A 16,763-nucleotide genomic window follows, 5' to 3' on the forward strand; every position below is an offset into this window, starting at 1 on the left:
TGTGACTGTATAGGGTTTGGCTTCAGTGTTTGAGTTTAAGTGGAAGGCCAGGGTCTAACTAATATTTCAGGTAAAGAGATGGATTAGCGTTTTGTATGTGTCATTTAATTTTTTGTATTGTGACATAATCTGATTACTCTCAATGCTGTGTAGAAAACATACAATAGGGAATAGACACTAGGTAGGTCATCAAAGTAATATAGACAAGAGGTGATGTTGTCGACTTCGAACAGGGTGGTGGTCGGATTCTGGATGTATTCTGAAGGTGAAGACAACAGAATTTCCTGACAGATATATGTGGGGTATGAGAGAAAGATAGGATTCAAGAGCTGGAGTGTTAGAGGAAGGGAGTAGCCATTAACTGAGATGATAATAACAGACGGTAGAACAGGTTTTGGGGAGAATATCAGGTGTTTAGTTCTGGACATCTTAAATTTGAAAATTTTAATAGGCATCTGGTGGAAATGTTAAGGCAGCTGGAAGCCAAGTTGCGAAAGTAGAGGCTGTCCTCAGTGTCTTAATGCCATTTGAAGCTTTTAAAAGTTTTTAAAGCTTCAAATGGCATTAAGATTTTGGTAGGACCTTTAAATCATGGAGGAGAGAATGATCCATTGTGTTATATGTTTTTAAAGCTTCAAATGGCATTAAGATTTGGTAGGACCTTTAAATCATGGAGGAGAGAATGATCAACTGTGTTACATACTGCTAATATGGTAAGTACTTAATAAGCAGTAACCATGGGATTTAGCAACACAGAGACCAATGAGAAGAGCAATTTGCGGGGAATGGTGAGATAAAAGCCTGAATGGGAGAACATTAGGAGAATGAATACAGAAAGTACTGCTGCAAAAGTGAGCAAAGAAATGGTGTGGGTGGAGAGGGAAGAAGGGTTAAAAGAAGATATTTCATTTGCTTTTTTCTTAAAAGGGAAAAATAACAGCAATGATAAAGCTAAAATATGTTATAAAACCATATACTTTTGGAAAGAATTCAAATAAGGCAAAAGCAATCTAAAAGCAGAAGACACTGGACACAGCACTCCCTTTTTAGGGCTCTGTCCTTCCCCAAAAATAGAACACTGAAGAGGAAAGATGGTCATTTGGATTTTAACAGTCAGGTCCCAAGTGAATTACTCCTCTGCTCTTTCTTCACCCTTGAGCTTCTGTCTAGCCAAGTCCCACAAAGCACCTATACCTCACTTCTATGACCTTGGACAAATTACTTAACCTCACTGAGTCTCAGGTTTCTCATTTGTATAGAAGAGCTAACACCTCATAGCACTGTTGAGAAGGGTGAAAGAGATAACAGGTATTAAGTGTATTAAGGCGTTCAATAAATGTCAATTCTCTCCTCTACCGGCCCCCATTCATGCCTCTTCTTTCTGAAGATACTGGTCCATCATTTTAGTGTTTTCCAATGGGCTTATGATGGACACTTAGTGTAGGTCAAGTCTTCCTTTTTTTGGAATTGTCCCATGTATTAGAGGACGTTTAGCATTTCTGACCCCTGTCTATTATAGGCTAGTAATATCCCACATCCCTTGTGATAACCAAAAACCTCCACACACATTCTAAAAGCTTTTAGAAATATTCAACAATGCTATGACTTTAACTGATATACTTTTTAAAACGATATATAAAATGTACACAAATGAAACAGTTAAATAAACATATATGCGTAAAACATCAGGTGATTATTTTAAAATAGATCTTAGAATCTCAAGGTTGGAAGGTATCTCTTGCTAATGAATAAATTAACTAATCAATTCAATAAGTTAATTATTAGATGTTGGAGCCAGACAGCTTAGGTTAAAATTCCAGCTCTACTACTTATTGGTCACGATAATAGGCAAGTTACTTAACCTCTTGTGGTTCAGTTTCCTCATCTGTAAAGCGGGACTAATAATAATACCTACTTCATAGAGTTGTTGTGAAGACTAAGCACTTAGAACAATGCGTGCAACAGAGTATGCACTACAAGTGTTTGCCATTATTATTTACAGTGTAGTGAGGGAAACAGATATTAACAAAGTAGTGACACAAAAGAGTAAAAGTATAATTGACAAATTCTGTAAGGTAAAGAAGGTAAAAGTTAAGTTTTACGTAAAGCTATAATGGGGGACTGATGTAATTAGACAGCTTCCTAAAGGAAGTGATGAGTTAAAGGATGGATAGTTACTAACTGGGTAAAAAAAAAAAAGGACATTTCATGACAACTAGTCATGCATTCAATAAATATATGAGTGCCTTCTGTTGGCACTTTTCTAGGCCCTGGGATAGAGAGGGTCAGGAGTGTGTATGTGGGCTCCAATTTTAGATGGGGCAGTTGAAAAAACCTTATCTAATGGGGTGACTTTACGGAGACCCAAGTGAGGGAGTGAGCAAGGGGCTGGGGCAAAAAAATTCCAGACAGCAAGTCCAAAAGCCTGTGGTAGAAAACAGCATGCATAGTGGACATAACTGGCTATGTGGTCAATTTGCTTAAATCTTGTTCCTGCTGTTTAGTTTTAGATGATTGTAACTTCATCTATAGCATCTAAAGACATGCTCAGTTTAGCTTTGCTCAGTCCCTATGCAGCTGGAGAGGACAAAAAAGGGAGAGGGTTGCATTAAAAGATAAAACTGGATAAAGGTGGGGTCAGATTTAGATCCTGATTGCAAGGCTATAGAATTTAGATTTGACTTAGAAATTATTAGGAATTATTGAAGGTATTTTAGAATGCAATACATCTTATTCAAATAACATGTCAAGGAGAAATTCTGACAGTTACTAAAGGGGTTTAAGAAGTATGACATCAAATACAACTTTGTTTTACAACTTTTTACAGATTTTACGCAAGACATCAACCTTAATTTTTAAAGTATCACATTTTCCCAACTTTTTCAAAACCAATGAGTGAATATAATTTTCTTAATAAAAATACCTAAGGTCAACAGAATCACTAATGTGCAAAACTTTGTCTATGTTCAAATATACTGACGTCTTCAGGGATAAATGCAGTTGTTCTTATATTAATACATGATGCCTGCTTTCTTTTCTAACATGGTTAAGTAAAAGATGTGGACATCTAGTTGATTCTGAATAAGGCATACAGAAAGCAAAGTCCTTGACCATGTTTACTAAGAAGTGACCAAAAAAAAAAACAACAACAAAAAAACAAAAACCAAAATGTTGTAATAATGGGTTGATTCAAAAATATTTTTCAGATGACTGTTCAGAAGACAGTGTCACAGCCTCGGATTAATTTTGTTAAATCTATTACTAAGTGGTATTTGTTGACTAGAATCAAAAGAACAAGCTGGTATGATTTCATTGTTGGGACTAAAACATTAAGGAGAAACACTGCCAACACCTTTATTCATTAAAAGTAAAGTATCTGTCTAGTCTAGAGAGAGTAGAGTATAAAAGAAAGAGTAATAATAGTTAATGAAGAGGCATTTTGTTGTCAATCTATAAAATAATACAGTTGGACTATAAAATATCTAAGGTCCTTTACTAACTCTAAAATTTTATGATTATTGCATATGATTAGAAAAGAGTATATGAAAGTGACAAGAAATAACAGCTAATGAAGCTGTATTTTTTAAACATTATATCCTTAATTTCTGTAGTGAACCTGGTATATAGTAAGCTCTAAAATATTTGATTAATGAAAAAATAAATTATAAAAGGTAGACCAAAAATCCAAGAAAGCAATTTACCCAGTCAGAGTAGAGGCAAACATACAATATATCTCTATAAGAGACTCAACATATTACAGTACAGTACAATGATTGGCAGTGACAGGCAATTACAATGAGGACCCTGAAGCATCAAAGGTTTAAAAATGTGTCCAATTTCTTGTTACACAAAATTAGGAAAATGGGAATATAATGCTTTATGTTAATCGTTGAGGGTGGTTAAAACTATCACTTAACAAGGATAGCAATCAGTTTTCTGGGAGATTCGCTTACATAGAACAGCTCACTGCTCCATGTTTAATGAAGAGGTGTTAATAGCTAATTCTCTTCAATAGTTGCAAGATAACATAAACCTAATTGAACAGGCAAATCTTTATCTAGCTACTGTTCACCCTAGATAAAATGTAAAGCAATTAAGTTAAAGATTCATCCCCAATTACATGCACGTACAATAATATTTTATTTAATTCATTGACCATATGCATTGATAACCTCTCCAAAAGCAATCAGATCGGTATCTCATGTCATTCCCCCTGCTAAACTGTTCAATGACTTCCCAGCAGAGAATAAAATGTAAACTCCTTAGCATGTCTTGTAGGTTCTACATTTACTTCTCTGATGCTTTCTTCAGCTGTTATCCTCCCCCTTTATTCTCCTTCAGTCACTGTCCTTAGCGCTCCTAAAACACTTCAGTCTTATTGTTCTGGCCTCATTGCCTTTGCACTTTCTCTTCTCTTTGACTAGAATGCTCTACCTTCAGATATTTGCAAATGTTAATCCCTCAATTCATTCAGGTCCAAATGAATCCAGGTCCAAATCCGAGGTTCATGTTCTTAACAACTATGCTCTATTGGAATCAGAACAGAATGCTTTCAGACAATGAAACAGAAATGTTGCACAAATCATTCTGAATGTGGAGTGATACAGGTACAAAGTATTTCTTAAATACAAACTCAAACCTGGATTAGATTCAGATTCAACAAACATTTTTTAGGACCGGGAACTATCCCCCACACTGTCATTTATAGTCTCTCTGCAACTTAAACCTCTTTTTAGAAATAACTTTAGTATTAGAGTCACTGCTTCTACTAGCTTAGAAGCATCAGGGAACAAACATTTCAAATGCAGGGGTGGGCGGCACTGACATCTAGGCTATTTTTTCCTTCTAGTTTTTATAGCGTTGACAGCATAAAGTCACTTTATGTACACCTTAATTGCTTCATGCTATATTTATACTCGGATAAGATGCACTTTCAAAAAGAAAAACTTAGGTACTTGTATATACTTATTCAATAAAAGAAGAGGAGATTAATTACTACAGGTGAAGGCAGATAATCTTTGTACTGAAACACAATTCTTACAGAACAGAAACTTACTAACAAGCACTATCTAGTCTTTGAATCATCTATTCTCTAGCACCAAAGTTCATAAATACCTCCCAAAATTCAAGGTGGGGGCTTAATGTGGTGGAGTAACACTACCAACTGAAACCTGTAGAATGCCTAACACCTTCGACCTGACTGTTAATAGCTAACCTAAACTACATATTATACAGCAAAAGTATTCAATTCTGGTCAAATCTCATAAATAGTAGTCAGCCTTGACCTCTGTGTAAATGAGTATCTAACGAGCTCCTAAAGGAGAGTCTTGCAGAAACTAAGAACAAACAGTAGGACTGATTCTCAGGGCTTCAAGTCCCTTTCATTTGCACCTTGCCAAGCAGTATCTCCTCCATGCCTCATCTGATCTTCGACAATCCCGTTAGGCGGTGCTGGCAGGTCTATCTTGATGCCCAGGGCTCAGGGTAGGTTCCCGATTGACCTATGCCAGGCAAACTGCAGAACTTTGCCGGACAAAAAGTTTATAAATTGGTGAACCAAGATTCCTCAGTTGATATTTAAGCCCAGAGTTACATCTACATCTGTGTCTGAAACAAAATACTCTGAATTTGGAGTCCGGAAGTAACTTTACAGTGAAAGGTGCTGGACAGTTAAAGTGCTCTGGTGAATTCCGGGCAAGGGGCCAGGATGCCCTTTAAAACTTTGACTTCCTCAGAACTTAAGGCAGGAGATCCCTGCCCTTCCTGCTGAGCAGTCGTGGGCTCCAGATCAGGTAGAGCAATGCTTTAGGGGATGCTCCAGTTCCTTCTTTCTTTAGCTTTCTCCCCAGGGGCCCTAACCACCCCACCATCCTCACGCTCACCCTCCAATTTAACGCTTCCTTGTTTGTCAACAAGCCCACCTGGTCCTCTACACGTGAGGCGGCGGGACCCCTCCGCTTCCAGCGAGACAGGTCATCAAAAGGTGCGTCCTGAAACCAGCGTTTTCTCCACGAGTACCTCTTTTTCGTCTGTGCCCCAGGAGAGGCTACCGCCAACTCCTCACTTCGCTGTCAGCCCCCGGCGATTCAAACTCAACCAGAAGATTCAAACCTAAGGCAGCTTCCTCAGCGCGTCGTTTCATTGGCTGCCGTCTTCGTGACGCCATCACGCCGGACGTTGCCGCGGCGCGCTCCAGCTTGGCTCTAGGAGTCTCCGCTGCGCGGCCCAGCGGAAGCTGCACGGATCCGCGTCGCCGGGGCAACGCTTACGGCTATTTCCGGAGGCGGTGACCGCGGTGGGCGGGGCTAGGCTGGAGCTGCAGGTGGGAGTCAGCCACCTGGGATCTTCAGGCCACCTCCAGATCCGCGGCCGCGGGGTCGCGGTCCCAGGGTTCTGGGTGTGAGTGAGACGGGTGCGGGCAGCGGTTGGTGTGTGCCCTCTGCTAGAGGGAGAGGCGGAGCTTGTTGGGTGTGGGTTAATGGGTTCTGGATTTTATTTTCCCCTTTATTGACTAGGAAGGCCTCCAAAGGCATAGGTACCATCCTCTGGAGGGTGTAGGGACCTGTGCGTTCCAGCGACTTTCACTTGGATGGAGCTGGGGTCAGTTTGCCTCAATTAATTCAAAGTCCCAGGGCTTTTGGTTTGAGGCCCTAGGTTTCATTTCTCAGGACTCCCAGGCCTTCTCCTTTCAGTGCTGACAATGAAACTATTTGGTGTTGGGGTGTTTTTTACATTTCTTTCTAATGATGGCATTACAGAATAAATTCACTTAAATTTATTGGCCTAGTTCATTATTGGATGTAGTGTTTTTTTTAAAGTCCTAGGTTGTAGGTGTTATTTCAGAATGTACATTTTAAAAAGAAAAAAAAACAAAACCCTGAACAAATGGGAAATATGTTTGCTAAAATAACTCTGTCTAGAAAGTTTTAATAGTATGATCTGAATTTCATTGTTCTTTATATTACCATTATTGTATCCATTCATTCAGCAATTATTGATTGTAGATTTTAGGAACATAATAGCCCACAATTGTGTTAATATCCCTGCCCTCTTGGAGCTTATATTCTGTGATTCAATATCACTATATGAATAGGTTGGCACAACACCAATGCAGAGTATTATCAGTGGAACAATGTATGGAAAACCCCTATAATATGTACATTTATTTCCTGTTGAAGAAGATCAGAAGCATTGTGTATTGTATGTGACCCATGTCATGTGATTGTTTCTGAGCCCTGGATAGTGCATAAATAAAGCTACTAATTTCTGGCTGTGTTACATATATCTTAGCAAAAACAATAGTTATTTGTGTGATATTGGGTTTGGTAATAAATTTGAGAAGCCTTTTTATTTTATTGCAGATAATCACTCTATAGTACTTTACTTTTGATTTATATTGTATTAGCTTTATATATGTTATCTTCATTTAAGTCTCAAAACAGCCCCTGAGTTGTGGGTACTATTTATTTGAGGAGAGAACTGAAATTTTCAGAAAACCCCTAAAAGGAAAATGTTTTTCTTGTACAAATCAGCTAATTCGGAATTGAAAAATTTGTGAAATACTTTCCAGATTAAGTGATATTAAGATGCTATCTTAATCTAGTCCGAGAAAAGGCATATTTTACCAATTTCTTGTAAAATAGCATTGATCACCATGGTGAAGAAATCTTAAATATCATAGTTTTTGACACCCATATTGTATAAGGGTTACCAGTCTCACAGGTGTTTCCACACCTAATCCAAGTACTTATTTTACATTTAACTAAATTCTGCCTTACACTTGCCTTTAAGCAGTGTTCAGTGTTCAGATGAGGTCCGTATTTTGAAGGGATGTATATTTAGTTAAAGCAGAGAAATTGTAATGTTACAATCAATGCCATTGCTGTGCCAGCTCTCTCTAGTTTGGCAAGACATTGAGTATAAACAGAAAGGATAAGAGACCAGTGTATTTTGTAATGAAAGAAGGAAAGAGAACCAAAAACTTTAGAAACATACAGTGTTAAGGAGACAAAACTTCCCACCTTTTGAGAAATTGGAGTATAACTACCTGCTCTGTTATTTACAACACAGAAATTTAACATAGGTTCATAGTAAACTGAAAAAGAGTGGAGATAAGTATAAAATGGAAAATTAGATTTAAAGTTGCATCATATATATATATATTATTATTTTTTAAGTAAAAGAATTTAAACCTGGCAATGTTAACGTTTTAACACCCCCCCACCGCCCACCCCCAAGGAACACCTTTTGGAAACCCCAGCGCCTTTGGCAGACCCTTTGGCAGCTGGGAGCTGGAAAAAGCGGAACGAAAGGCAGGCGTTCCTCGGTTGCTGGGGCGGAAAGGACCCACTCTGTCCGTCCTTTCAAGTTTCCCCCTGGGCTGGGACTAAGGCGTGCGGCAAATTCAGATTCTCCGGCACCGTAGTGGTCGTCGCTGACCCGAGTTAGAGGCCAACAGAGAAATCTTCGTGCCTCAGGTGAGGAGAAGGTGGCGAGTCCCAGGAGCTCTCTGGGAGCTCACCCACGCCTTTTTTGGGGGGAACTTCCAGGGATCGCCGAATTCGCCCAGAACAAAGGAAACACACGCCCCTGCTCCTGCTTCCTCTCCACACTCAATGTCTCTGAGTTCAGAAGTTTCTAAACAGTTTTCCTCGTCAGAGTGTAATTCTTCGGCAAAAAGATGCGTTTTCCCCTCTTCCCTTTAGAACTTTCACTTTCTCTGCGTTTGGGTGCCCGCTTCCAGGTCGGGTTCTGGCCTTTGGAATGAAGTTTTCAAAAGTTTTCCCTGCGGGGAAAGCTGACAGCAAAGATGGCAATTGGTAGGATCATTGAGAAAGTCGTTTTCAGAAGTACCAATCACCTTTGTGTTTCCACAATTAGACGAGTTAATCTGGTCAATTTCGCGGTTTCAACAATTTCAGTGGAACTTCCCTGGCCGAGAAAAGTTAAATGACTTACCTAGGAAACAACCGAGTTGAATCCAGAGGCCAGGTTTCCTGACTCCCTGCTTCCTTCCAGTGACCAGAGGGAATTTAAACTGTCTTAAATCATTTAGGGTGGCTGCTTCTTAGCCAACTGCGTTGTCAGGTAGGAGATTGGGCTGCAGAGGATAGGGAAGGAGCTCCCTTTAGAGCTTGACCCCTTCCATTTTTAGGGAGGTATTCAAGGAAACATCCAACGAGGAAAATTAATTATTGAGGTCCTTTCTCCATGTTGACCCATGTTAATAGTCAATTAGTGCATAATAAAATCTTTAGGCTTTTTACCTTGAACATAGTTGAGTAAATGCATAGAAATTGAATGCAGAAGAAAAATGCTGGCAAAGGAAGCATTTTTTTCTATCTGTTCTACTTGCTTTTTCCCTTGTAGTTCTGATTCCTAAATTGGAATTGATGTTTTTGTTGTTGTTGTTGTTTGCCTGTTTTTTAAAATATCAAAACAATGTAGATTGTTTAAATACTCCAGATTGAACTATTTAGACCTATACATTGTATGTCTTGTGTTGGGTACTCTAGGGTATACTGTATTTCCAAGTAGAGTGAGTAGGACCAAGCAATAGGATACATTGACTCTTTAAAGAAAAAGGAAAGAATTCATGAGATACTACAAACACATACCGTGTTTCCCTGAAAATAAGACTGGGTCTTATATTAGTTTTTGCTCCAAAAGACGCATTAGGGCTTATGTTCAGGGGATGTCATCCTGAAAAATCATGCAAGGGCTTATTTTCCAGTTAGGTATTATTTTCTGGAAACGGGAGAAATCATGAGATCCTACAAATACATAGTCAATGTAATTAAAGTATGATTTAATTACATAAGTATATTAAATAGAGCCAGTGGGCTGTGTTTATAGCATAGAAGTTAAAATTACAGGCTCTGGGGATAGAATGCTGAAGTTACGGTTCCAGTTTTATGGCTTTCTAGCTACGTGTATGTGACCTTTTGGCAAAGTACTTTTCTGTTTTTCTCATCTTTAAAATGTAAATAATAATACCTACAAGAGTTGTGGTAAGATTTGAATGAGTTAGTACATGTACTGTGCTTAGAATTGTAAGTGGTACTTAGTAAGTGCTCAATAAATGTTACATTTTATTTTTGAAAGATGTTAGAAGTATTATAGAGGATAGTTGAGTTTACTTTGTATAAGATTTATGGGAAACATAAAGCATAATTATTCATTTGTCTAATTTGTCACTGCCGAACAACCAAATATTTACTTAAAGCACTCATTTCCAGTCTATTTTTTTTTTTTTTTGCCATGTTTTTCCTGTGCCATGCTACATGATTTTATAGATTATACATTAGGTAAAGTTGACATATCCTCAAGGTAACATCTTGTTGATGTTATATTTACATAATATCAAACATATATATATATATATGTATATATATATCCCTATTTGCATTTCTTTCTTCTCTAGTGATTACATGTGGTTAACTTTTCAACATTATTCTTCATTTTCTATTACAAAAGGAAGAGAAGGCATATTGAAGCAGGATTTATGTTTCTTGAAGTATTCTGAGAATGGAGTTTTTGGTAGTTTTTGGTCAGACAGGTGAAATTTCCTAAAGCAAAGTTTGATAAAAAAGTTAATTCTGTAGAACCTGTGTTTATCCATCCATTTTTTTTTTCTTTTCAGAAAACAGTTATTAAGCACCTAGTGTGCGTTGATTTTGTGAATGAAAAGGTGTACTCTTTCTCTTAAATAACTCATAATCCCTGAGAATGGAAGAGTAGTGTTATCTTGGTACTTACTGTAGTAGTATCAGAGATGTTGCTTGCAACCAGTGGGGTAAAAAGTGTGTTTTCAAAAGATATGTTAATATGTTTACATAAATACCTTTTTCGTCTGCATCTTAAAGAGGTACAAATTGCAGAATAAAGTGGAGCAAGTATGAAAAAGTGAAGGAATATATCAACTTTTTATTTGCTACTTTTGGGGGACGGGACAGACGATTAAAACAAAGGTGGGTATGAAATGGCAAAGTGTGCATAGTTGATTGTTTACAAAGTTATAGTTTAAATTGAAAACTGCTTTGTTGATACAGGCCATGGTGAAAGAATCTCGTCAAAATATCCAGGATAAGTCTGCAAGACTTTTTACCTATCAGGGAGACTGATCACCTCTCTTTCTTTTTGGATGTACATGCATAGTCTTTTTCCAGGGACAGTTTCCCAAACTTAAATTGAAGATTAAGATTCAGTATTATGAGAAAAAAAAATTGAAGAGCTAGAAATATATATATATATATATATATATATATATATATATATATAACACCCAATCTTAAAATAGGATAATATTTATAATCCCTTTTGTCATCCAGATAGCCTTTTCAAATAGACAGTTTTAATGCATTGAACCCATTCTTTAGACAATTAAAATAAAAAAAAAAGTATTTCAGAAAAGTGACAAATAATCAATTTTCATATCCCTGATGGTTAAAACATTAATGATCTTAGAGCTTATCAGGCCACATTAAAAATTATATTTTCTGATTATTTCTTGGGTTGTTTTGGGTTCCTTGCTTTGCATAAGGAGATCAGTCACCTTCACTTGTTTAGGATGATGAGCCTTATATTTTTTCTGTGTTAAACGTTGCATATAGCGTTCTTTTTAAAAATCCAACAATCACATTTAAAAATTTTTTTCTAGATTTGTTCACCTACAGAATGCTTCGATACCCATATTTTTGTAGAACCTATAAAGAATTTCTTTCATGCTGGTTGGAATCTGGCATGTTTAATTTAGGTGTCTGGCCAAAAAAGATACATGCTACAGCAGAAAGATATGATGAATATGAAGCCCACGAGCAAACAGATCAAACTGTAGCTCAGGAGTTTCGCAGATCTCAAGATGCTGAAGTGATGACTAAATTACATATTCCAGTAATGGTGGATGAAGTTGTTCGTTGTTTGGCACCACAAAAAGGGCAGGTAAGTTGATTGTTTTTTATTTTTTAACATTTTTTAAATTGAGATATAATGTATTTATCTTAATGTTCACAGTTTTAAAGTGTATGACTCCATGGTTTTTAGTATATTCACAGGGTTGTGGAATCATCACCACTGTCTAATTTAGAAACATTTTTATCAACGCAATAGGAAACCCCATAGCCATTAGCATTTATTCCCCATTGTTCCCCTTCCTTTGGCTCCTGACAACCACTAATCAATTTTTTGTCTGTATGGATTTGCCTGATATGGACATTTTATATAAATGGATTCATATAATATGTGGCCTTTCGCATCTGCCTTCTTTTATTTAGCATGTTTTCAAGAGTCATCCATATTATAGCATGTATCTATACTTCATTTCTTTTTATCCCTGAATCGTTCCATTGTATGGATATGCTACGTTTTTTTTAATCCATTCAATTGATGGCATTTATGTTTATACTTTTTGCTACTGTGAATAATGCTGCTATGAATATTCATGTACATTTGTGTGGACAATATGTTTTCATTTCTCTTGGGTAAATACCTAGGAGTGGCCTTGCTGGGTCATATAATGACTCTATGCTTAACTTTTGAGGATCTGCCAAACTGTTTTCCAGAGCTGATTAGTTTTTTTGTCAAATAACTGTTTTAAAAGAAAAAGAACATTACACTGGCTAAGTGTTAGGGTATAGAAACTGAATTCCAATTTATCTTCTTGAGAATTTTAGTGTCTTTTCAGGAATGACTGGAGACAAAAGTAAGGATCTGAATTCCTGTTCCCTGTTTTCTTAGACTTAGTTTTCAACTACCCTCTTATTTGAGTTTTTCAGAGAAAAGAACCAACACAGGATGTGCAACAGGGTGTGTGTGTGTGGGTGTGGAGAGAGAGAGGGAGAGAGAGAGCGAGAGAGAGAGAGAGAGAGAGATTGATTGATTGATTTTAAGGAATTGACTCATGTGATTATAAATGGTAAGTAAGTCCAAAATCTGCACAGTCGGCTATCAGGCTGGAAACGCAGGTAAGAGTTGCAGTTATAATCCCAAGGCAGTTTGCTGGCAGAATTCCTTTTTGTTCTGTTAAGGCTTTCCATTAGATTGGGTGAGACCCATTCTGATTATGGAGCATTATCTGCTTTACTCAGTCCAGCAATTTAAATGTTAATCATTAAAATAATACCTTCAAAGAAACATGCAGAATAATGTTTGATCAAATGTCTGGGTACTGTGGCCAAGCAAATTTACACATAAAATTAACCATCACACCTGCTTTATTTATAGTGTTGTTGGCAGGATTATATAAGGTTTTAGATATGAAAATGTTTTATTATCTATAAAGCGATCACAAAAATGTTAGGTGACATGACAGCCAAAAAGAAAAAGATAGAAACTTTCTGAAAATTAAGTATATTTATAAAAGGAAAAGAAAATCTTTGTTATAGTAAATTTTCTTCAAATGTGTTTTTATAACTTAATGCTGATACTTAATGCTGATACTGACTTCAGGAATATGATCTCTTTTTCTAGAAGCTACTGTTATTACGTAAATTAGTTACTTTCATTTTAAAAGCATACCTTGCTGCTTTTCCCAACATATAATGGTTTAGTAGTTGAGAGTAAAGATTCTATAACTGGACTCCCTAGGTTTGAATCCATTGTCTAATGTGCATGTATGTACGTGCACACATATGGCTCTTAATTTTTTTTTTTATATTTAAGTTAGAGCAGACCGTTTTTATGAACCAAGTGCTGAGCTATATGCATAAGGTATGATAGAATGGCTGGATGTTGTTCATGTACAAGCCATCAGTGATACGACTCAGGTTGCTTCATCATAAATATATTCTGTTTACCTTCTCTTCAGCCAGCATATATATAGTAACAAAGTAAACCCAGTGTTTTTAAATGAGATTATATGTATAAAACATCTAGCTCAATGCTGTCACATAGTAGAGATCCCACAATATTCATGAAAATGTAAATTAAAAAATTAAGTTGTATGAAACTTCCTGTTAAACATGACTTCATCAAAATGAAATTCTCTTCATTGTCTTTGAAGATTCATAATGCTAGGATGACAATTATTATCAATACCTAAATGTGAGTTTCAAAAATGTATATATAAATATACATGATGTATTTGACGTACATATGAGAGGGGAGGAGCAATTAGTGAAAAAAAAACACCAAAAAAACATTGAACTTAATTCAGTGGCTTGAATTTGACCTCTGGACCAAGAACCAAAAGCTCATTGTATGAATTAGGTGATCTCTAGTAGCAAAAACAAAATATTTTGCATTAACCCAGGAAGTAGAAAAGCAACCAAACAAAAACAAACCCCACTAAGTCTCCTACTAAATCAGTAATGGATCTGCGCTTTTTCCTAAGACCCAGTGGAATAAAATGAGAGGATTTTAGAACTTGGCCTACCCTGTTGTTTCAGTCTGTTCAAGTTCCTGACAAATGTAATGTTGGTTTATTTTGACATTTCCATTGTTCTGATTTGAGTTGGGTTTTCTAGTAACTTTTTATAGAAAGTTTAATTTTATGAATGTAATTTCTGAAAGCTTTCATGTGAGGTACACTTAGAGACAATGTTATTACTTACCTTTTCTGCTGTCTGGCAGACAGCTTTATTCACTATTCCCTTAATCTTCAAGTAATAAAGAGCTGGTGACAGTCCTTGGACAGGAAAGGTCTTCATTTCTTCCAGAATCCATTATTTGCTTCTTTTGTTCCTGAGCCTTTTCCCCAAAATCATTTTCCTTTGCAAACTATGAGTCATACACTCACTTGTATCAATCACTCCCGTAATTACTGTTTTTCACATCACCTTCAATGGTGAATTACAAATTAAAGTTTTGATCATAATGGGAACTTTAAAAAATATCTAAATGTAGTTTTGAGTGAGACCTTGGTCATCTAATAGTTATTTCTTTTTCTTTAGTAATTGAAAGATGCTTACCTCAAGGAAGCAATTGATTTGGAGAATTTCTTTTACATTATAGCCAATTTACAACAAATTAATTTAGCTTTGCAAATACATGCAAAATATTTTTGAGCTTGAATTAAAAAAACAACAAAAAACATTCCTCTTCTCCTTTGGGAGATACAGAAGGAATTAGAAAAATTATAATTCTGTCTCCTTGCTCAGTTTTCATTATTTCATTTTCTGGGTCAATAACTTTTTGTAAGACTGTATTACTTATTATAAAAACCTTTTTCTTGCTCCTAGAGATGTTTTAATATCAGCTACCTTGGCCAATTTTTCATCCCTAACTTCTGAAAATTGGAGAAAATAAGCATGATCCTACCTAGTTGAAGATGGTAGCAGTTGGAGGATATAGGAGACGTGGATTGCTTTGCCATTAGTAGTGCTAATTTAGCTTAAGGCCTTGGGGTATCTGTAAGAGTGATACATTATGAGGGAGGGGATGGATATGCAAGGACTAGTACCAGCAGCTGAGTAATTTAGATAAGTAATTTATCATGGCTATGCCTCAGATTCTTCATCTGTAAAATGAAGAAATACAACCTACCTCAGTATGGTCACTGGGAGGATTAGATGAGTACATGTATGTAAATTGCTTGGAATGATATCTTCCGAATAGTATGAGCTCTGTGAACATTAGCTGTTATTATTATGGGGATTGGAAGCGTCAGAGTTAGAAGCTAATGCAATAAAATTTCAAGAGAAAATTGCCAGGAGACTGCAACAGTGGAATTGAAAGTTCCAGCAAACGTGGAACCTACATGTCTGGAACTGAAAAAATACTGTTTGCTCTGTCTGGAACTCTCCTCATCACCATCCTTCAGCTCTTGAGTCACATTTCACTTTCTCAGGGAAGCTTTTTGTGAGCTTCCAGAAGAGGCAGGTCTCCATGTTATACATTCATGGAGTCACATATTTTTCTTTCATAGTGCTTATAATAACTTACAATTACGATTTTTTTATGATGTGATTTATTCAATGGACATCTCTTTTAGTAGACTGCCCTTCATGAAGTCATAGACGTGTTGGTCTTCTTTACCGTTATATCTTCACTGCCTAGCACAAGACCTACAACAGGATTGGTTTATAATGATTTTCAAGTGAATGAATAAAAATCAAAGTAAACAGGAGGACAGATGTGAGGCACCAAGGAAAGAAATGTGCCTTGGGTACTGAGTTAGCTTCTTGGGCCCAAGACTCGCATGATTCTAGCCTCAGTGTGGCAGGCCCAGTCTGATGAAGTCAGCGCAGAAACTGGTGAAGGAACAATACTACTAGGGCTGAGAAATGAATTGGCACCTAAACCGATGCAAAATAGATTATCATAAATATCAGGCCAAGGTTGTAAGGTTGGGTTTATAAATATTCAAAATAAGTATCTTATCTATATTAATATTCTAACATTTAATATTTCATAATTACTGGCTTTACCAAAGTTGTCATGGTACCAGATATGATAATTGTCTTTATTAAAAAATTCATTATGCTCTGTATAATGGATTTTTTTTTAAGATCAGTAGCAGTATTTCACTTTTTTTACTTGAAAAAAATCTTTATAATCTTTAATGGAGAGTAAACAGCAAAGAGAAAATCCTGAGAAAATATATTTGCTTTCTTTTAATATTAAAGGCCAATCGATCATAGAGAGGAGGAATTTAATTAATTTTCTTTTACGTACCTGAAATTATTGAAAAAGTTAGGAACTTTTCTAAGAGATAGAACCAATGCTATAGCACCTGTAGAGAGATACATTTTTTTTTTTTTTAAGAATATTAAAATTTCAGGCGGAATGGACTGTTTCAAGATGTAGTGTTTCCTTTCCCTTATTTT

The 16,763-nt window shown here is 36.4% G+C and overlaps 2 protein-coding genes across 8 annotated transcripts in view; one reads left to right on the plus strand and one right to left on the minus strand.

Moving 5' to 3' along the window:
• The window catches only part of KIF18A (kinesin family member 18A), a 79,670-nt gene extending 73,577 nt beyond the window's left edge, over window positions 1-6,093 (minus strand). The window contains exon 1 of the mRNA XM_019749169.2: window positions 5,922-6,093. The gene's annotated coding sequence lies outside the window, so the exon portion shown is untranslated. The remainder of the gene's footprint in view (window positions 1-5,921) is intronic.
• Window positions 6,094-6,213: 120 nt separating this feature from the next.
• METTL15 (methyltransferase 15, mitochondrial 12S rRNA N4-cytidine) overlaps window positions 6,214-16,763 on the plus strand; it is a 180,859-nt gene continuing 170,309 nt past the window's right edge. For 3 of the 7 annotated variants that reach the window (XM_074336157.1, XM_074336159.1, XM_074336156.1), the window contains exons 1-3: window positions 6,294-6,397; window positions 8,239-8,477; window positions 11,660-11,940. In XM_074336157.1, coding sequence (XP_074192258.1) covers window positions 11,677-11,940 — 264 coding nt within the window. In that variant the 5' untranslated portion in view covers window positions 6,294-6,397; window positions 8,239-8,477; window positions 11,660-11,676. Of the gene's footprint in view, window positions 6,400-6,480; window positions 6,601-8,238; window positions 8,478-11,659; window positions 11,941-16,763 lie in introns of those variants that run through there. The other 4 variants (XM_019749183.2, XM_074336158.1, XM_019749182.2 and 1 more) reach the window with 4 other exon arrangements.

Source organism: Rhinolophus sinicus, linkage group LG06 (assembly GCF_036562045.2).
Source record: "Rhinolophus sinicus isolate RSC01 linkage group LG06, ASM3656204v1, whole genome shotgun sequence".
NCBI lineage: Eukaryota > Metazoa > Chordata > Mammalia > Chiroptera > Rhinolophidae > Rhinolophus > Rhinolophus sinicus.